General features: G+C 45.9%; 1 protein-coding gene across 3 annotated transcripts; it reads right to left on the bottom strand.

The window, feature by feature from the left end:
- Positions 1-8,995: 8,995 nt before the first annotated feature.
- PPP1R3B (protein phosphatase 1 regulatory subunit 3B) lies at positions 8,996-17,186 on the bottom strand. 3 transcript variants are annotated; one of them, XM_047772556.1, is made up of 2 exons: positions 16,976-17,186; positions 8,996-11,088 (listed from the first exon to the last, which is right to left on the bottom strand). In XM_047772556.1, the coding sequence occupies exons 1-2, from the start codon at positions 17,110-17,112 to the stop codon at positions 10,206-10,208; spliced, it is 1,020 nt and encodes a 339-aa protein (XP_047628512.1). In that variant the 5' UTR covers positions 17,113-17,186; the 3' UTR covers positions 8,996-10,205. The 3 variants fall into 3 exon arrangements, with proteins under 3 accessions (XP_047628512.1, XP_047628514.1, XP_047628513.1); XM_047772558.1 differs by lacking the exon at positions 16,976-17,186 and adding an exon at positions 16,602-16,960; XM_047772557.1 differs by lacking the exon at positions 16,976-17,186 and adding an exon at positions 16,141-16,283.
- Between the last annotated feature and the right edge of the window lie 369 nt (positions 17,187-17,555).

Below are 17,555 nucleotides of genomic sequence, written 5' to 3'. Positions count from 1 at the left end.
AATGACTTGGGATTAGTACCCAGAATATATAAAGAACTCTCAAAATTCAACAGCTAAAAAAATTCCCAAGCAATCTAATTTGGGCAAAAGACATGAACAGACATTTCACCATGGAAGATAATAGATGGCAAATAAATCCATAAGAAGATACTCAACAGAATTAGCCACTAGAGCAACCAGATATCACTATACACTTATCAGAGTTGCTAAATAAAAAATAGTGACACCCCCAAAATCTGCTGAGGATGTGGAGAAACTGGATACATCACTGATAGCACTTAAAACGGTACAGCTACTCTGCAAAACAGTTTGGCAGTTTCTCATAAAGTTAAACACTGGACTACCATAGGACCCTGTAGTTTCACCCTTGGGCATTTACCCTGGATCCATGAAAACTTATGTTCACAGAAAAACCTGTACATGAATATTCATAACGGATTTATTCCTAATAACCCCAAGTTAGAAACAATGGAAATGCCCTTCAGTGTATTAATGGTTAACCGAACTGTGAGACATCTACACTGTGGAATAATACTCAGCACTAAAAAGGAATGCATTTGATCCATGGGACAAGTTGGATGACAGACAGTCCCCAGAGACTGCATGTTGTATGATTCCATTTATATAACATTCTCAAAATGACAAAATTATAGACAGGAAGAACAGAGAAGTGGTTGCCAGAGTCAAGGCCCTGGGTCGGGGTGAGGGTGGGGGTGGGGGAGGAGAGTCAGGGCAGAGGGAGAGAGACCTGTGCCTATAAAAGGACATGAGAGATCCTTGTGGTGGTAGAAGGTTCTGTCTTGACTACATCAATGTCAGCACCCTGATTGTGACTTTGTATTATAGCTTTCCCAGATGTTACCTATGGGGGACTTTCAGTAAATATTACGTGGGCTCTATTATTTTTGTTGTTGTTGTTTGTTTTTTTTTTTTCTTTTTACTATTTCTTTGGGCCGCTCCCGCGGCATATGGAGGTTCCCAGGCTAGGGGTTGAATTGGAGCTGTAGCCCCTGGCCTACGCCAGAGCCACAGCAACGCGGGATCCGAGCCGCGTCTGCAAACTACACCACAGCTCACGGCAACACCGGATCGTTAACCCACTGAGCAAGGGCAGGGACCGAACCCGCAACCTCATGGTTCCTAGTCGGATTCGTTAACCACTGTACCACGACGGGAACTCCTCTATTATTTTTTAAAATTGCATGTGAATCTACATTTATCTCAAAATAACAAGTTTAAATTAAAATAAAGAAACAGTGGGCTTCTCTGGGCTTAATTTGATACAAGTAAATGGAGTTAAAAAATGTACAATTTTGGAGAAGAAAAGTCTAAAATAACCATTGGAGGGATTATAAATAGCTTGGTGGCAGTGATATGACTTTTTCTTTCTATATTCCCCAGAGAACTTTGCCCCAGTCATAACCTTGCCCATAGAAGCACTCAGTAATTTTGTTCGCTGTATCATTGTTAGTATGGAGCAGAAGTTGCCTTGTCAAGCAATTGGATTTCTGTGTGTATATGTAAGACACACAGGTACCATAATAAGTAGCTCAAATTTGGTTCTGTGTGAACAGGCTGATGATTTTTTTTGTGAAAGATGGTAATTATCCTTGATAACATAACCAAAACATAAACAAAGTCCTTTTGCATAATATGGGGTTAAATCATTGTGTTTTCCTCCCAAAGGGCTTTTGTTTGTTAGCTTGCTTTTGTTTCATTTTACAAGATATCCTTGACCTATATTCTCTAGCACAGGAAGCAGGAGCAGGGTAACTCTGTGCTCTAAGGGAAAGGTTCTCACCTCTACTTCTGCAGCCCCGGCTCTTAGGAAGAGTCTTAGGAGTCTGGGGAGAGGGTGGGTGGCTTTGCTTCCCTCTTTGCAGCTTCCACCTTGGGCAGCTCCCACCTTGGGCAGCTCCCTCTGTTTTATAAATTGGCTTCTGAGATTTGGCTTAAGAACAGATCCCCATGCTTCATAGAATGTTTGAAAACCTCCATTGGCTCCCGAGTTTGCTGTTCTGCAGGGCTGAGCTTGCAGTTAGGACCTGGCATCTCTGCACCCCACATCTGGGTCTGAGGGAGATCATGGAGAGGCTTAGCAGATTGGGGGAGTGAGGAGCCATGTAGGGGTAGAAGAACCAGGGCCTTGGTCACTCTTTAGCTCCTACTGCAGCCACTGCCAGTGAACAGTGTTGTTCACTCAATGTTGCCTTTGCCCTGCCTGGGACAGAACACATGTTGCCCTCAGAAGCTCTGGGGCAGAAAGTCCCCCTTTCAAAGCAGAAAAATGAACCAGTGTGAGAGGGATATTTGCAGGGAAAATACGTTTTGATTTTTCTTTTCAGTCTGTGCTATGTGTGTTGTGTGTGTGTGTGTAGAATGGTAACTCACGAGTAACATAAGGCATGAGGACCCAAGGTGGTGAGGTAATCAATCACTCGATGAGGGACTAGACAGTTCAAATTAACAAGTGCTTATTGAAACAGGAATGTGCAAATCAGTGTGCAAAAAAAGAATGTATGAAAATAGTTGGGGGACATTTCAATATGTAATTGATTAATGGTGAATAATGAATAATAAAATAAATTTTAATATATGGTATGATAAGATCAGCAAATGGTAACCTCGCTAACTCCATGATCAAATGGGACCAAAATGTCCAATGAAGGGCAATTAATTAGGTGGCCCTGGGAGTGAGCCCAGCAGAGGTGGGGAGTCATTTTTCTTTCTGCAGTTCAGGTTATGATGTGTGGTGTCTCCACATTCTGTGGAAGAGGGTGAACCCTGGAAAGCTTAACCCCCCTCTGGTGGTTGAGAGCATCCTTTAGATGCATTGGGGCTTCATAAAAACTTTTCAGGAGTTCCTTTCGTGGTGCAGTGGAAACGAATCCCACTAGGAACCATGAGGTTGCAGGTCCCCTGCCTGGCCCCACTCAGTGTGTTAAGGATCCAGTGTTGCCGTGAGTTGTGGTGTAGATTACAGACGGGGCTTGGATCTGGCGTGCTGTGGCGCAGGCTGGCAGCTGTAGCTCTGATTCGACCCCTAGCCTGGGAACCTCCATATGCCATGGGTGTGGCTCTAAAAAGCAAAAAAAGAAAAAAGAAAAAACTTTTCCTCTGCTCACTGCCACCCCTCCTCCAGCACTGGGTAATGGTAAATGCCAGCTGTAGGAGGTGATGGAACTTAAAAGGAAGAGCATGTCTGTCTACCTCACAAAGATTGCCATCTGGAAGGGAGAGGGGATCTTGAGAGCCAAGGCCCAGAGTGTTTTTGAGATAACTTTCTAGCCCCTTGGTCTGTAGTGCTTAAGGCCTCTTGAACTTGCTGGGCCAGAGAAAGATGAGCTGAGATCCTGTAGTTTGTAAAATTCCTGGGAGCATTTCAGGGGTACTCCTGGGACCTGGGGCTTGGAATACTGCTGGATTCAGTCTGAGTCTCTCTCCACACTGAACAACTTTCTCGGGGAGCTTGGCTATGCCCTATTTTTGAGCATAGGAGTGGGGGTGGAGGGGTGGTGGGACATAAGCCCAAACCATTAATAACCCTTTCCTTCTAAATTCTCTAGCCTTAAGAGTGAGTTGGCTGGAGTTTCCAGAGGGCTTTTGGCCATCAGCACTACAATTAGGAAACAGAAAACCTAACCAACAAAAACACATCTAAACCACAAACAAAATCACAACTCCATTATAACCCATCCCAAAAAAGCACTATCCATCCAAACTGATTCTGGCCCATGACTAGCCAGGGCTTTCTGAGCTCCCTGAGGGTTTAAGATCACAAAGGCCCAGGATAGGTGAGCCCTACAAGGCCCAGCTGCTCCTGGTTTACATGAGTGCTCTGGGGCTATTCAGAGCACCCCTGTTTATTCTCAAAAGCACCCCAGTTTGGACCATAAATTAGATGGTCTGTTTTTTTTTCCTGCTTTTTAGGGCTGCACCCCTACATATGGAAGTTCCCAGGCTAGGGGTCGAATCAGAGTTACAGCTGCCAGCCTATGGCACAGCCTCCGCAACACGGGATCAGAATTGTGTCTGTGACCTTACCACAGCTCATGGCAAACCCGGATCCTTGACCCACTAAGTGAGGCCGGGGACCAAACCCACATCCTCACAGTTCCTAGTCTGATTCTTTTCGGGGTGCCACCATGGGAACTCCTAAATTAAATGGTCTTTAAACAAACTAAAAAGTTGATTCGAGGCCTTAGCTGAGGGTCTGCATTTTGGGTCTGTAGTCTCTCTCTTCCTATGTGACTCTTCAATTGGGATCAGCAAACTAGGGCCAGCAGGTCAAGTCCAACCCTTGGCCTGTTTATGTATGGTGCACAGCTGAGAATGGTTTTTATATTAAAGACATTTTTTTTCTTAAAGAAGAATATGTGACACAAATTGAATATGATCTACAAAGCTTAAAATATTTATTATCTGGCCCTTTACAGGAAAATGTTTTTGACCCCTGATCTAGCCACCTGATCTTGCATTTGGTGTAGAGGGCCAGGGTTCTGGATTATTATTGTCTTTGGCTCCAGAGAAAAGTAAGTATTATGTATTTTCATCCTATCTTGGCCAAACTCAAGTCCAGCAGAGGGCCTGACCCTGGGGAAGTACATCAGTGTCTGTGGAACACACCGAGGGCCTTTGACTCTTTATCCAAAAAAGCTGCTCCCTGATATCCCTTCCAGCTTGAACACAGATAGTTTTGTGAAGTCCAAGCTGTTATCTGGAATACTCTTCATTCCTGTGATCCTTATGAAGAACGCAAATAGTGTACATGGTACTTCTCACAAGTTTATATTTAGAGGAGTTGTGGCTCAGGGGTAATGAATCTGACTAATATGCATGAGGACACAGATTTGATCCCTGGCCTCCATCAGTGGGTCAGGGATCTGGTGTTGTTGTGAGCTGTGGTGTAGGTCACAGACGTGGCTTGGATCCTGAGTTGCCGTGGCTGTGGTGTAGGCTGGCAGCTGTACCTCTGATTCGATCCCTAGCCTGGGAACCTTCATATGCCACACATGCGGCCCTGAAAAGACGAAAGAAGAAAAAAAAAAAAGCCTCAAGTTTATATTTAGAAGCATTTTAAAAAACAACATGTTGGCCAACTCTGAGAAGTACTCAAGGCACCACTAATCCCCCCTTATTCCTGCTAAAAACACTCAGAGCCCCGTCAGTAGAGCAGTTGACTGGGGGCAGCAGAGTCAAGGTCAGAAACAGGCTTCCTGACTGCTGATGCCCCTGGGAGCACCAACCCACCCCTTTCCATGGCTCCCAGGGGACTGCCCTAAAACACGAATGCCCCTGATAGGGTTAGGCAGAAATGCCACCCAGAAACAGTAAATGTTCCACTAAATTATTCAGAGAGCTGGATATTTGCTATTCTGGGGACATTGCCCTAGAAAAGTGGTGTTTTGTTTCTTTTTTCCTTTTTACTCCAGACATCTCTGGGATGTCTCTGTCCTAAGTCAGAATTATGTAATGATTATGAAAACCACACAGAATCTGAAAAAGACATTTATGAAAACCAGTGTTATTTTCCCCCCATTTCTGCAAAGGAGAAACGTGGGCAGTGTCTGCCAGGCTCAAGAAAGTAGGTTACGTATGTTGTTCACTTTGGGCATTTATTTACTGGTCAAGGAGTTAATATGCTCTGATTTTCCACTGCAGAATCACCACTGCTGTTCCTGGCGTGGCCAAGACTGGCAGGAAACATGTGGCAGCAGTTTACCTCCCCTGCATCTCAAATAAAATATCTCAGAAATCTTACTTAGGGTGAAGGTCCCATACCCAGTGGAGGAGGGGCCCAGCAGGAGCAGTGTAGTTTTGCTGGTTACAGAGTTTGTCTGATCAAGCAGTTCAAAGCTGTGATAGATACTTACAGTTTTCCTACCTTTGCATACACTAAGTCAAAAATATGCTTCAAGAGCAAGTGAGGGAGTTCCTGTCATGGCTTAGTGGGCTTCAAACCCTACTATTATCCATGAGGACCTTGGCCTCCCTCAGTGGGTTAAGGGTCTGGCGTCACTGTGGCTGTGATGTAGGCTGGGATCTGCTGCTCTGGGAACTTCCATATGCTCCAGACATGACCTAAAAAGAAAAAAAAAAAAAAAAGCAAGAGAGAGGGTAGGAAGAGACTTGCCCTAGGATCATTAAAAATGGATTCAGAATGACACTGGCCCCTGTGCTGCTTCCCTGGCCATCACTTTCTTAGCTGTATTCAGCCTTGGCTGCTATAACCAGTTAAAAAGCAATTACCCCGCTTCCTCTATACCTTACAGCTTTCCAACTTAGCCATTGAGTGTGTCCTATCCCTTTGGAAACTGACTTCCTATATGTGAAAACACATTGATTAAAAATATTCCTTCCCAGCCTCTGATTCCAAGAGTCAATTTTAAAATAGGACACTTTCAGTTTTGTGTTTTCTGCCTTTATTACATTTTTGTAGTAAGATATCCAAACAAACCATTCTTATACCACACAAAAGACAGCCATTCTTGTGATTGTAAAGTGCATTTCCCCTTTAACTTTGTGTACAAAAAATAGGCATTTTTTAAAAATCTGTGGAAACTTCTCAACAAGGCACTTTTAGGCACAAAAATGAAGATGAGTCTGCAGTTCTACATTCACAGTGAAGTAAGAGTGACCCACCACCATCACAGCTGCCTTCTCGGAGTCCTCATAGAGCCAGCCGACTCTAGGAAGTGATAAACGAGACTGTAAAACATCCACTGCTTTACAGCCTGGGCTGCAGTGCTGTACAACCATAACAAGGAAAAGCTGCCCATCAGCACAGCTCTTCGGGAAGTGTCCCACTTCAGGGAGTGAAGATACACTGGCAGATTGTCTTGGGATGACCCTGGGAGATCTCTTTAGATGTGTGACTTCTTATCCTCAACTTCAGGGATCATTTTTGTAGAGACAAGGACATCAGGACTTCCCAGAGCAGACAGCTCTGATGCTTACTCCGGCAAACTGCGCCCAGTTGAGGAATTTGACATGAGGAAACAGATACTGGGATTTTCACTCACTGTCCACTGAGAGGGAAGACCTAGCAAATGGGATTTCTGCAAAGTGAACAGACCCTTTTTTTGGTTTATAAACATATATGCCATTTAACGTCCAAGTGACTACAAGTAATGCTTGTTTTTAAAAAGCAAATTATATGCACAGATCAAACCCACAAAACAGTCTTTTTTCAGTTCAGACTTTACATCTTTAAAAAACATTGAGAGAGTAATGTTTTGCCACCATTAAAATTAAATCTTAGAGATAAAACAAACTCTACCTTGACTCTGAAACTGTTTTCATTTCTGGAGAACTACGTAACTTCCTTATTTCTCACCAGCTCTCCTATAACAAGCATACTTAACAAACCAAACAAACCTGCCCAAATGCTTCACATCTTCCAAGAAACATTGAAAGCTTATTTTTAAAAAATCTATCTTTAGATAGTCTAGCTTATTTATTGCACCTAATTTGCAAATGCTCCCCAGGACATTTGGGGGAATAAATACAAAGCAAAAACAGAGCTGCCTCCCCATTCCTGGACAGCTGCAGCAGTGGGAGAAGGCTGGTCCTTCTGGGGCAAGTTGGGAAGGACACCAGAACTGGGGGCCATTCATCATCATAACCAAGAACTGTCTGAGGGTCAAACCTAAAGGCCAGGCTGCAGTAACACCTCCAGCTAAGAAGCCTGCCACTTTCACAAGTGTGTAGACTTTTCTGCTGCTGGTGAGCTATGAAACAAGGAGATAGCCCATTGGAGCAGAGCCTGAGGCCATCTGTTGCTATCCTGGGACATAACTGGCCCCAAGGGAGAAAAACTGATTGGTAAAGAGTGTTCTTCAGATGGCAAGACCTCACTGCATGACAGCGCCAACAGGGAATTTGGCAGGGCATTGGGTCAGGCAGATGCTTTAGTCAGAGGAGGGTCTTTGTGAACAGGTGAAGACTTGCGGGTCTTTGTGAACAGGTGAAGACTTGCCTGGTGGGGGAGCAGCTCAGGTGCACTGGCTGGGGGCTTGCAGCCAGGAGGGGCAGGGGAGGGTTTGTGGTGTTTCAAAAGAGATACTTATCACTGAATTACCATATTTCAAATTTTGACATGGGAATGCCTTAAGATCACTATTATTGAAAACCATACAGAAGTCCACTTCAGGCATTTTTCTTACCAACATAGAATGATCTCGTTACTTTGAATCTGGTAACAAAGAAATGACAGTGCACTTTATACCTTTCATAAACTGGAGAAGGGAGGGGACTTCTTAAAGTAAATTCATGACCTGTATAAAATCAGTTTTGCTTCCAAACAGTGTGAATCTATATTATATAATAGTTCTGAACCTGGAGAGTACTGTCTGTGTACTTGATGTAAGACATGCTTAGATAAAACCCAGTTCTGCCCAATGTCAACATAAGATAAAAAATGTGATTGGCCCCTAAGTTGTACTATCATGCAGTCTTCCAGTGCCTGGAGAGGCATACAAAATAAAGCACTAGATTGCAGACTCATTACAGCCAGTTTTAGGAACAAGAACTCCATGGAACACCACTTAAGAGCATTTAAAAAGTCAAAACATTTTAAGGTTCAAAAAAGAAAAAACCCAACCACAAAACTCTAGGAGCCATGACACTCCAGACCTGTCTGACACTGAGTTACAAAGCCCCAGAAGCTGCAGGGTCTCTCCCAACTAACCTGGATAACGCAGGTGAAAGGACTCTTTGCTTTCAGAGTCAAGGAGGTTTGCCCCCAAATCCAGGCAGCTGGGCACTCCTTTCCCTGCCTCCCTTACGAAAACCTTACTTTAGTAAGATCAGGCACAAGAAAAATGAGGCAGTCATTTAACTTAAGCTCCAAAAACAAAACAAAAAACCCAACCTTCTACAAATGCACATGTAAAAATATCTTTTATACACTCCCAAGTACCAACCAATCTTGCCCAAGAAAAAAATCACAGAGTTTGGGAGTCTATCTGATAAGGAAAGTCCCAGGAGTCTCACAACAGTATGAACCAACAGACTTTTAATGCTTGAGTCCAATATGGTTAAGAACAATTAATCTCTGATATTTCAGAGTTGGCAAACAGTGAAAATAAAATCCGAGAACTTGGTGAGGTTTTTGTCCCCTACCCCTTTACACACCCACACACCATAAATAAGAACAACCAAAATAAAGTCTGTGGGGTCTTGTAAAGTGTTGTTTACAAAGCAGATGTTGTTAAATCACAGTCAAAATACAACCAAACATTTCTGAAGGTGTTGAGGATATATCGAATCTGAAAATCCAAATGTTCTGAACACGGCATAAAAGATGACTCTCCAGGAAAAGAGATTCTACAATCCTTTTGTGAAGAAAGAGACACAGGCAAACCGGCCCAGCTGAGCAAGTTACAATGTTTTGTAATTGAGCTGTCCGGTGACTCAGGGTAAAAGTGAGTGCTTGAAAGCTCCCCCACAAAGCCAAAAGGAGAAGCTAAATCTGTCCCACTCATGATTGTCCTGTCTGGCATCAGCCTGGCACCGGTGACACCACAAAGCACCAGTTTACTTTCGATAGCTGGTGTGTTGTCCTCTGCTGGGATATCTATGTGGAATCAGAAAGAGGAAATGCCTGTCTCCGACATGAGTTGATCTGCCTTTATTATCTTTTCCTGAACATCAGATGAACTGTGGAAGAAAACCATAGGCACAAAATTCACAGATGAAGTGTGATGCCTGTGTAGACACAGGGCAGCTACAGCAGGCAGGAAGGCCCTGGCTGGGCAGGGACGACCCGAATAGGAGGGGCCAGGAGCCAGTGGGAGGTGCTGGGGACCGAGGGCTCCCAGGGCACTGACTTCCCACACCCCAGGGAAGAGGGGCTCCTCCAGGTGACCTCGTTATTAAGCCACCATGCTCCGGCCTCGCCGGTGCTGCCTGTAGGCCTGGGTCCCATCCAGACCCCTCTGGCACCATCCTACTCAGATCCTCATTGCTGTTACTTGGGTGCCAGACGGACCAGCACGCCCATCTCTTCCAAGCATGAACCCAGTTCTGTGATCTAAACCTGGCTGACTTGGCTGATTGAAGGAAAAGAGTGACTAGGATCCTTTCTTCTCAAAAACTGTGCCTAAAGGCAGTTCACCTCTTCTCTTGGTTTCCACCTCCATCACAGGGTGACTGCAGCTCAGCTTGTCTGTACCCACTCAGCCCTGCTCCATGCCCTGCCGTTGCTAATAGTAGGGCCCAAGCTTCTCGTATCCTAAATAACTCGGCCACTCTGGAAACAGACCGTAGGAACATCGAGGGCTTCCAAACTGGTCAAGGGCTATTCCAAAATCTGGTCCATTTTGTGGCTGGGCTGTTCCCTGGGTGGATTTCAGCTCTGCCCGGATGATCCTATAATTTTTGCCTTTGTTGCTGTCCCAGTACGTCTGTCCGTTGCACTCATAGCACACAGCAAACTCCATCCTCTCATAAGACTGAATTTTCTCAGGCAAGCTGATGTCAAAGGAGAATGTGTCTCTGTCTGAACCCGCGTACGTGTCCTTCACGTACCAGCAGGGAAAGTCTGTGAAGCTTTTCCAGGTGTCGAATGTCATTCTGACTTTCACCATCTTCTCAAATGCAAGGTTCTGCACTTTCACTGTGCCTTCGATGGCTCTGTCCTTCAGGACGCAGTTTTCCAGGCAGACATGGTCGGTCTGAAGCCGATTCCTGAAGTCCAGGTAATCTGCAGACGGCTGTGCGAAATCTAGCACGAAGCTCTCGCTCTCTGCTGTCGTCAGACTCACAATGTTGTCCAGGAGCTCAGTGATGTTCAGTGGAATATCTAACGGGTCATCAAATTCGGAGAACACTTTGACCATTGTCAAGGCCAGCCCCTGGTTGTCTGCAAAGGACACCCGCTTCTTCACTTTTTTCTCCTGGACGGTAGGGGCCACTGTCCCACTGGCTTCATTCTTGCTGCTCAGCTGAATACAAGGCCTCAGAGGTTTGCTTGGCTTTGGTGAGATCTGGAAGGTGAACCGCTCTCTGCGCAAGGAGGGGGCCATGCAGCTGTACCTGCACTCAATGTCCACAGCCATCACGGGACTAGAAGAATAGGCTAGAACCCTGGGAGAGGAGAAAGACAGAAATGGCAAGATCAGACAGACTTTCAGACTCATCCATTCAGCTGGGACTGGAGCACTACAATTGCCTTCACCTCTGCCCACATGGCTACAGCTCAGTATTCACTCAAGTGTAGTCCAGCACGACTGGTTTCAAGGGAGATTAAAAGAGTAAAGTTGGGGGTTGAGGGAAAAGGCCCAAGGTTAAAATAAACAGAGAAGTATGGAATCACTAGTTTTAAAATTAGTTCACAGGCTTCTCTGTCAGGACTTCTTGGGACCTTCAGTACACTGATAGGCTGTGGTGTATAATGAAAACAGTATGCTGTTTGTGGAATTTCCCAAATAGGAAAGTCTTTTTTTTTTTTTTTTTGTAGAGCACCTTGCAGAATGCATGTTCTGAAGAATACACTTTGGTAAATATTGCCTTCAGCCAATAAAAAGAAATTAATTCATCCCACCAATATTGATTGGTGTTTGCTATGTGCCAGGCATGATGCTAGACCCGGGGATTCAGGAGTGAAGACAGCATCTAACTTGCTTTCATTCAACACACAGATTTTTATATCCCAGTAAATCTTGCTTTAAAAAATTGCCACAATTTAGTATTTTTAAACCTTTCATACAGTAAATTGTTTCTCCAGTGAAGAAAGCCTCTATAAGAATAAAATGCAAAGAGAATCATGCTAAAGATGAGGTTATATCTGACTTCATAAAAACAATGTTTCTCGAAGTGAAAAAAAGTAAAACCAAAACACCAGACAAAGTGGAAAAACATTTTACAAAAAGCATGGCAGCAAAGTGTTAATACCGTAACATACAAAGAGTCTTTGTGAAACAATAACAAAACCAAATATTCTATGTAGAAAAATGAGCAAAGAGCATGAATAGAAAATAAATGAAAGAAACTTAAAAGTGGCTTGTAAATATGTAGAATGTACAATCTTCTAAGTAATTTAAGAAATTTAGATTAGAAAACAATGCCTAGGAGTTCCCATTGTGGCTCAGGGGATTAAGAACCTGATGCTGTCCCTCTAAGGATGTGGGTTCAATCCCTGGTCTCCCCTCAGTGGCTTAAGGATCTGGTGTCACTGCAAGCTGAGACAAAGATTGCAGATGCACCTCTAATTTTGTGTTTTCATGGCTGTGACATAGGCCAGCAACTGTGGCTCCAAACTGAACCCCTAGCTTGAGAACTTCCAAATGCCGCAAGTGTGGCCATAAAAAGAAAGAAGAGAGAAGGAAAGAAAAAGAAAGAAGGAAAGAAATGAAGAAAGAAAGAAGACAATATGTTTTTACCTAGCGAGTTAGGAAAGAATTTTAAAAGGTAGTACAAATACCTGCATTAGTCTATATGGCCCAACTTCTCTAAATCTTCTTATCATATTTGGTTTTATTATCGCACAGGTATTAATCTTAAGGAAATAATTTAAAATGCATGGAGGTTGTGTCCCATAAATGCAACATTATAATAAATGATATCTCAAGGCAGTTAAGCATCCAGTGTTGTCACTGCTGTAGTGTACCTTCCAACCCTAGCTGGGGAACTTCCACATGCTGTAGGCATGGCAAAAAAATGATATTTCATTTTCAACTTCTGATTTCAATCAAATATATACAGAGAAAAATGAAAAAGGACAAGAGGCATACTGGGTTTGATCCCATTTTCCAAAAATAATACAGTACTTCCCCAGGATGCATGAATCACTTAGTGATGACCAGGCGGAGAAACAAACACATTCAGAGACAAAACACTAATAATACAAATACCTGTATTAGTCTGAAATGGCCCAACCTTTCTAAATGTTTTTATCTTAATTCATAGTCATAACGTAATTATCTAAACACTCATTTTAAATAATATCTGCTTACTGTTTCTCCTCTAACAAAGTTAGACAATTGAAAATTTTGGGATCAATTTGGCTATTATCTTTTTTTTTTTGTCTTTTTGCCATTTCTTGGGCAGCTCCTGTGGCACATGGAGGTTCCCAGGCTAGGGGTTGAATTGGAGCTGTACCACTGGTCTACGCCACAGCCGCAGCAACACGGGATCCGAGCCGCGTCTGCAAACTACACCACAGCTCACGGCAACACCAGATCCTTGACCCACTGAGCAAGGCCGGGTATCGAAACTGCAACCTTATGGTTCCTAGTCGGATTCATTAACCACTGAGCCACGATGGGAACTCTGGCTATTATCTTCTCTCATACCCATGCAATTGTTGTGGAAAGTTCTGACTAAACTGGGCAAGACAGCTTTAAAGATGGTCAGGGGGTTCACTAAGGGGTTCGACTGGAAAAAAAAAAAAAAACTACACTTAGGAAGTACTTGAATTTTTCTTTTCCCCTGTTCATTGCAAAACTTTGTTAGAATGCACTGGTATCACACTTTCAGTTCTACTTTTAACACAGGTAGTTTTTGATTTTTAAATTAAATTTTAATTAAAAATAACCAAACAGCAGACAAAGCCTTGCATCCCAAGCCCTCTCACTCTGCCCACCCTTGGCAACCCGGGTGTGAACTGAGGGAGGAGGGGTTCCTCCTTGGTTACTGCTGCTTCCTCTTGGCCTGAGTCAGCACAAGGTCAACTGCAAGCTGTCTACGTGTGTCCAACAAGCCTGCAAACCAACCTCATATGTGCTTTCACACACAACTTAAAACAGCTCATTAGGAGAAAGGTTGGGAAACTCTCAGGATATTGTAGAAACAGAATTCTAAAACAAGGGGATCAGAGAAAGAATCTGCACACTTGCAGTTGACTGAAGTCAGTCTCAAGTTCTAATCCCGCAGGTTAGAAAGATTTAGTTGAAGACCTTGGTAAAGTTTCACTCTCTAGACCCAGCAATATAAATGTGCCCCTGAGATCCCTTTTATCATCAAGCCTTAAGACCTGGGGGTGAGGAAGCGAGACTGGAGTCAGAACCAGAGCCAATTAAACAATTCCACTGATACTTTCTAGAGCCTAATTCACTTTGCAACATTCTCCATGAAAGGCAAATGGAAGGTTGACCGCCTGGTGGGTCAAGGGTTCCTCCCAGGCTCCTGCCCCAGGGGCACTGCACAAGCACCTCTGCCCAGAATCCCTTCACTTTTTCAGCGTCACCAGCACTGGAGGGGAGGACCTTAACCCCGGTGGCCATTCTGACTCTTGGCTCCCTTGCCTATCCTCACAGATAGAGTCCAGCTTTTATTAACCAGATCATTTGCCAAGAAGTGCTGGTTTGGGATAAGCCTTCCTGACCTTCTGCTCAGAAATTCCTCAATGGACTGTGACAGGGATGATCAGCACCCAGAAGTACTCCTGGCAACAGACACAAGGTAACAGTTTCCTAAGTCCCTGAAAGGAAGGCACTGGGACTGGTATTTGATTTCAGGTATTTGATCTTCAGATGGCACAAAAATGACCAGTTCCAACACAGGATGTATTGGGCTGTACCTCAGGCCCCCTCTCCTGCCAGACTCTGGCTGCACCGCCCTTTCCTTCTCCCAAGCCAGAGAATATGAGCTGCCAAGGCTGGTCAGGGAAAAAACCAGAACGAGATGTGGACACACAGTTGAACCAGCAGAACATGACACAGGACCTGAATACCAGGTCGTTGCAAGGCAGGGTCATGGGAGTACAAATAGCTGTGCTCAGACTGGTATGGATTCTCAAAAATCTGCTTCCAAACAGATGCCTAGGAGACCATATTTGCCCCGTGAGAGCCTCGAACATGCCCAAGGCTAGATTTCAGTGTTTGTGGTAAAAAGAGGGCAAACTCTAACACTCCATGCAAATTAGAGAGTACATGGATAGTTTTGCATAAATGCTCTCTCTGTTCCGCCAGTGACAAATAACATACCTTCTCAAGGCACCTGGCTAGTGATTTTTCTGTAAAAACTATCAACTTGTACAGAAAATAACCCGACGACCTTCACAGTTTCAGGCACCTGAGCTACTGACTCTCTAGCTGTGCCTTTTATAGAAAGTAAATCTTTTTCTTTTGTATTGAGGCCAGGACAGTGCCTTCTCCATTCTCTTGTACTCTGATAAGAAAAGTCAGACACACCAAGAACCCACCAGGAACACTGAAACTACCTTAGGTAAGCATTCACAACTAGATTTCCAGGTTACATATAATTTTTTAAAGACGTGGCCACCAACCCCTTCAGCATTTCTTTATTCCCTGGCTGATACAATATGAATAAAATTGGCATCTTTCCCTTTGGGTCCCCATGAACTGTACTCAGACCATGGGACACTTATTCACAGCCTTAGACTCCACTTGTAGCCTTCTATCTTGTCACCATTGTGCAAAGCATCTTTGAGATAAATATCTGAGCATGAGGCTGTATATTATAGGAAAGGGAAAAATTAAAATGGCACAGAATCTGCTGTCTAAAAATGCCCAATGTGAAACACAGCATACTGGATGGATGGACTAGGAATCTTGCTGTGTTACTTGCAGCAAGTCACTCAACCACTCTGGCTTGAGCTTCCTCCTCTGAGATCCCTTTGAGGCTGACATTCTTGGTTGCTAATGCTGTCTGATGGCTCTTCTCTTCCCGCAAACTTTTCCCTAAATGCCTCAACTTTACTTTTGTGGTAAGTCCTCCAGCTGTCTTCACTTTAGTTTTGGCTCCTGGACAGCCCTGCCAAATGAACCATTTCCTTTTTTCCTCTGCACCCCAGGCTGACGCCCTAACACTCTCTTCTCCTGGACCCTGGGTTTCCCAAGGAGGCCTGGCCGCAGAAACCACTGGCTCCAACATCTTTTAGCAACTCTCCAAGTCCTCAAGTCAAGTCTGTCCTCAATTTTCTCCTCTGTGCAAGAAACAATACAGGACAGAGCCCAAATCTTCTAGTATGTTCTGGGCTCTCCACCCCCTCTTTTACAGCGAGTTATAAACTTCTTTCTCTGGATTCAAAAGGGTGACAAGAACCGGGAACCTGGGCAGGCCAAAGCGTCCAGACTTCAAATGTCCCAGAGGTCACTCCCCTCTGGGTGCAGCCAGGTGGGGACTGTGTTCTCCCCCCAACCCCTCCTCGAGATCCTTCGCCTGTCCGGTACCCACCTTTTGGGCCGCGGGGAAGCCCCCTCTCCAGCTGGCTCGCTGCATCGGAGAGCCCAGAGGGAGGTGGCAGGATAAGCTGCCGCCACCAGACTACGTGAGGCTCAGTGTGTCCCGGAGGCAGGGCTTGGGCAGGGTTCCCGGAGCTGTGACCGGCAGGGGGAGGAAGACGACGAGGGGGAGGAGCCTGAGTTATCAAACACCGGGCGGGGCGGCTGGACGGCGGGGCCACCCCTGGGCGGGTGGAGCGACGCCGTAAGAGCGTCCCCACGTGGCCACCTCGTCCCCGCCAGCCCGGGACAGCCCGTCTGGGGACAAGGAACTGGAGGCGGCTGGTCTCCTGGAGGCCGTGGTCACTTCTGCTATCCGTGTCCCACCGTCCTTGGTGGCCGGAGAGATCACCAACTGTGCTTCCCTACGTTTTACCGGGAAATCGAGGCCCAGAGGGAGACGAAGCGACTTACCTTAGCGCTCACATTCCCATCGCTCAACTCCGGGGACACTCTCTAGAAGTGTTGGGTCCCAAATGGAAAAGCCTTGTGTCAGGTTCGAATTCGGCATAAGAGGGAGTATCTGGAGTCCCAGCCCCAGCCCCGCGGCCACCGTCGCGGCTGGAACTCCACCTCCGTGCAACATGTGGTTTCAGCCAGGGTCCATCCCACCTCTGGTCCCTGGGTTGCCCTCTCCACGTGGAAGCAACAGGTTCCTCCAGGCAGTCTAGAGTGTCCTACCCCCCCAGAATGTGATTGCAAGGTGGGCGGAGAAAGTGTAGACACCGGGGAGAGTCCACTCTGCGCGACTCTCAACACCATTCCTCGCGGGCATGGAGAGGACGTACCTGGTACAGCTCGTAAGCCCGGAGGTGCGTAGGCGCCAGCCCGCGGTACCATCCGCGCTGGGGTGGCAGGGGCAACGGTAGCGACGGCAGGAGCGACGGCCCGTGCACAGGTCGGCGCCCTCCGCTGACAGTCGCATCCGTTTGTGCGCGAGAGCAGCCCGCCCGCCTCCTCCTTTCAGCCCTCACCCGGGACTCGGGATACCCGCCGCCGTGCGGCTCCCTTTAACTTTCCGGGCACCTCTCCCCACTGGGGATGCCATCCCCGACCCCCTTTCACGTGAAAGCCCCCCGCAGCCAATGGGCGAGCCCGGAACGCGCGCCTTCGGCCAATGGCAGTGGAGCCGCGGTCCCCAGGAGCACCGCCGCGCCACGTGATCGGCTGCGAGCCCGGAATGATAGGGCTGCCGTCCAGGGGCTGGTTAGGGGGCGGTGGGTCACTGTTTCATCAGAAGCCTGGGGACGGGCGCCAGGGGGCAGAGGCACTTTCCAACAGAACTGCATCCTGTTACAGCAAGAGGGCTGAACGCCGGTGGCTGGCAGAGTTCCCTCTCCCAAGGCAAAGTCCTAGCGTGGCAAAGTC

The sequence above is a fragment of the Phacochoerus africanus genome, chromosome 3 (assembly GCF_016906955.1).
Source record: "Phacochoerus africanus isolate WHEZ1 chromosome 3, ROS_Pafr_v1, whole genome shotgun sequence".
NCBI classification, from domain to species: Eukaryota; Metazoa; Chordata; class Mammalia; order Artiodactyla; family Suidae; genus Phacochoerus; species Phacochoerus africanus.
Note: the sequence above shows the minus strand (reverse complement) of the source record. Positions and strands in the feature narration are given on the sequence as shown.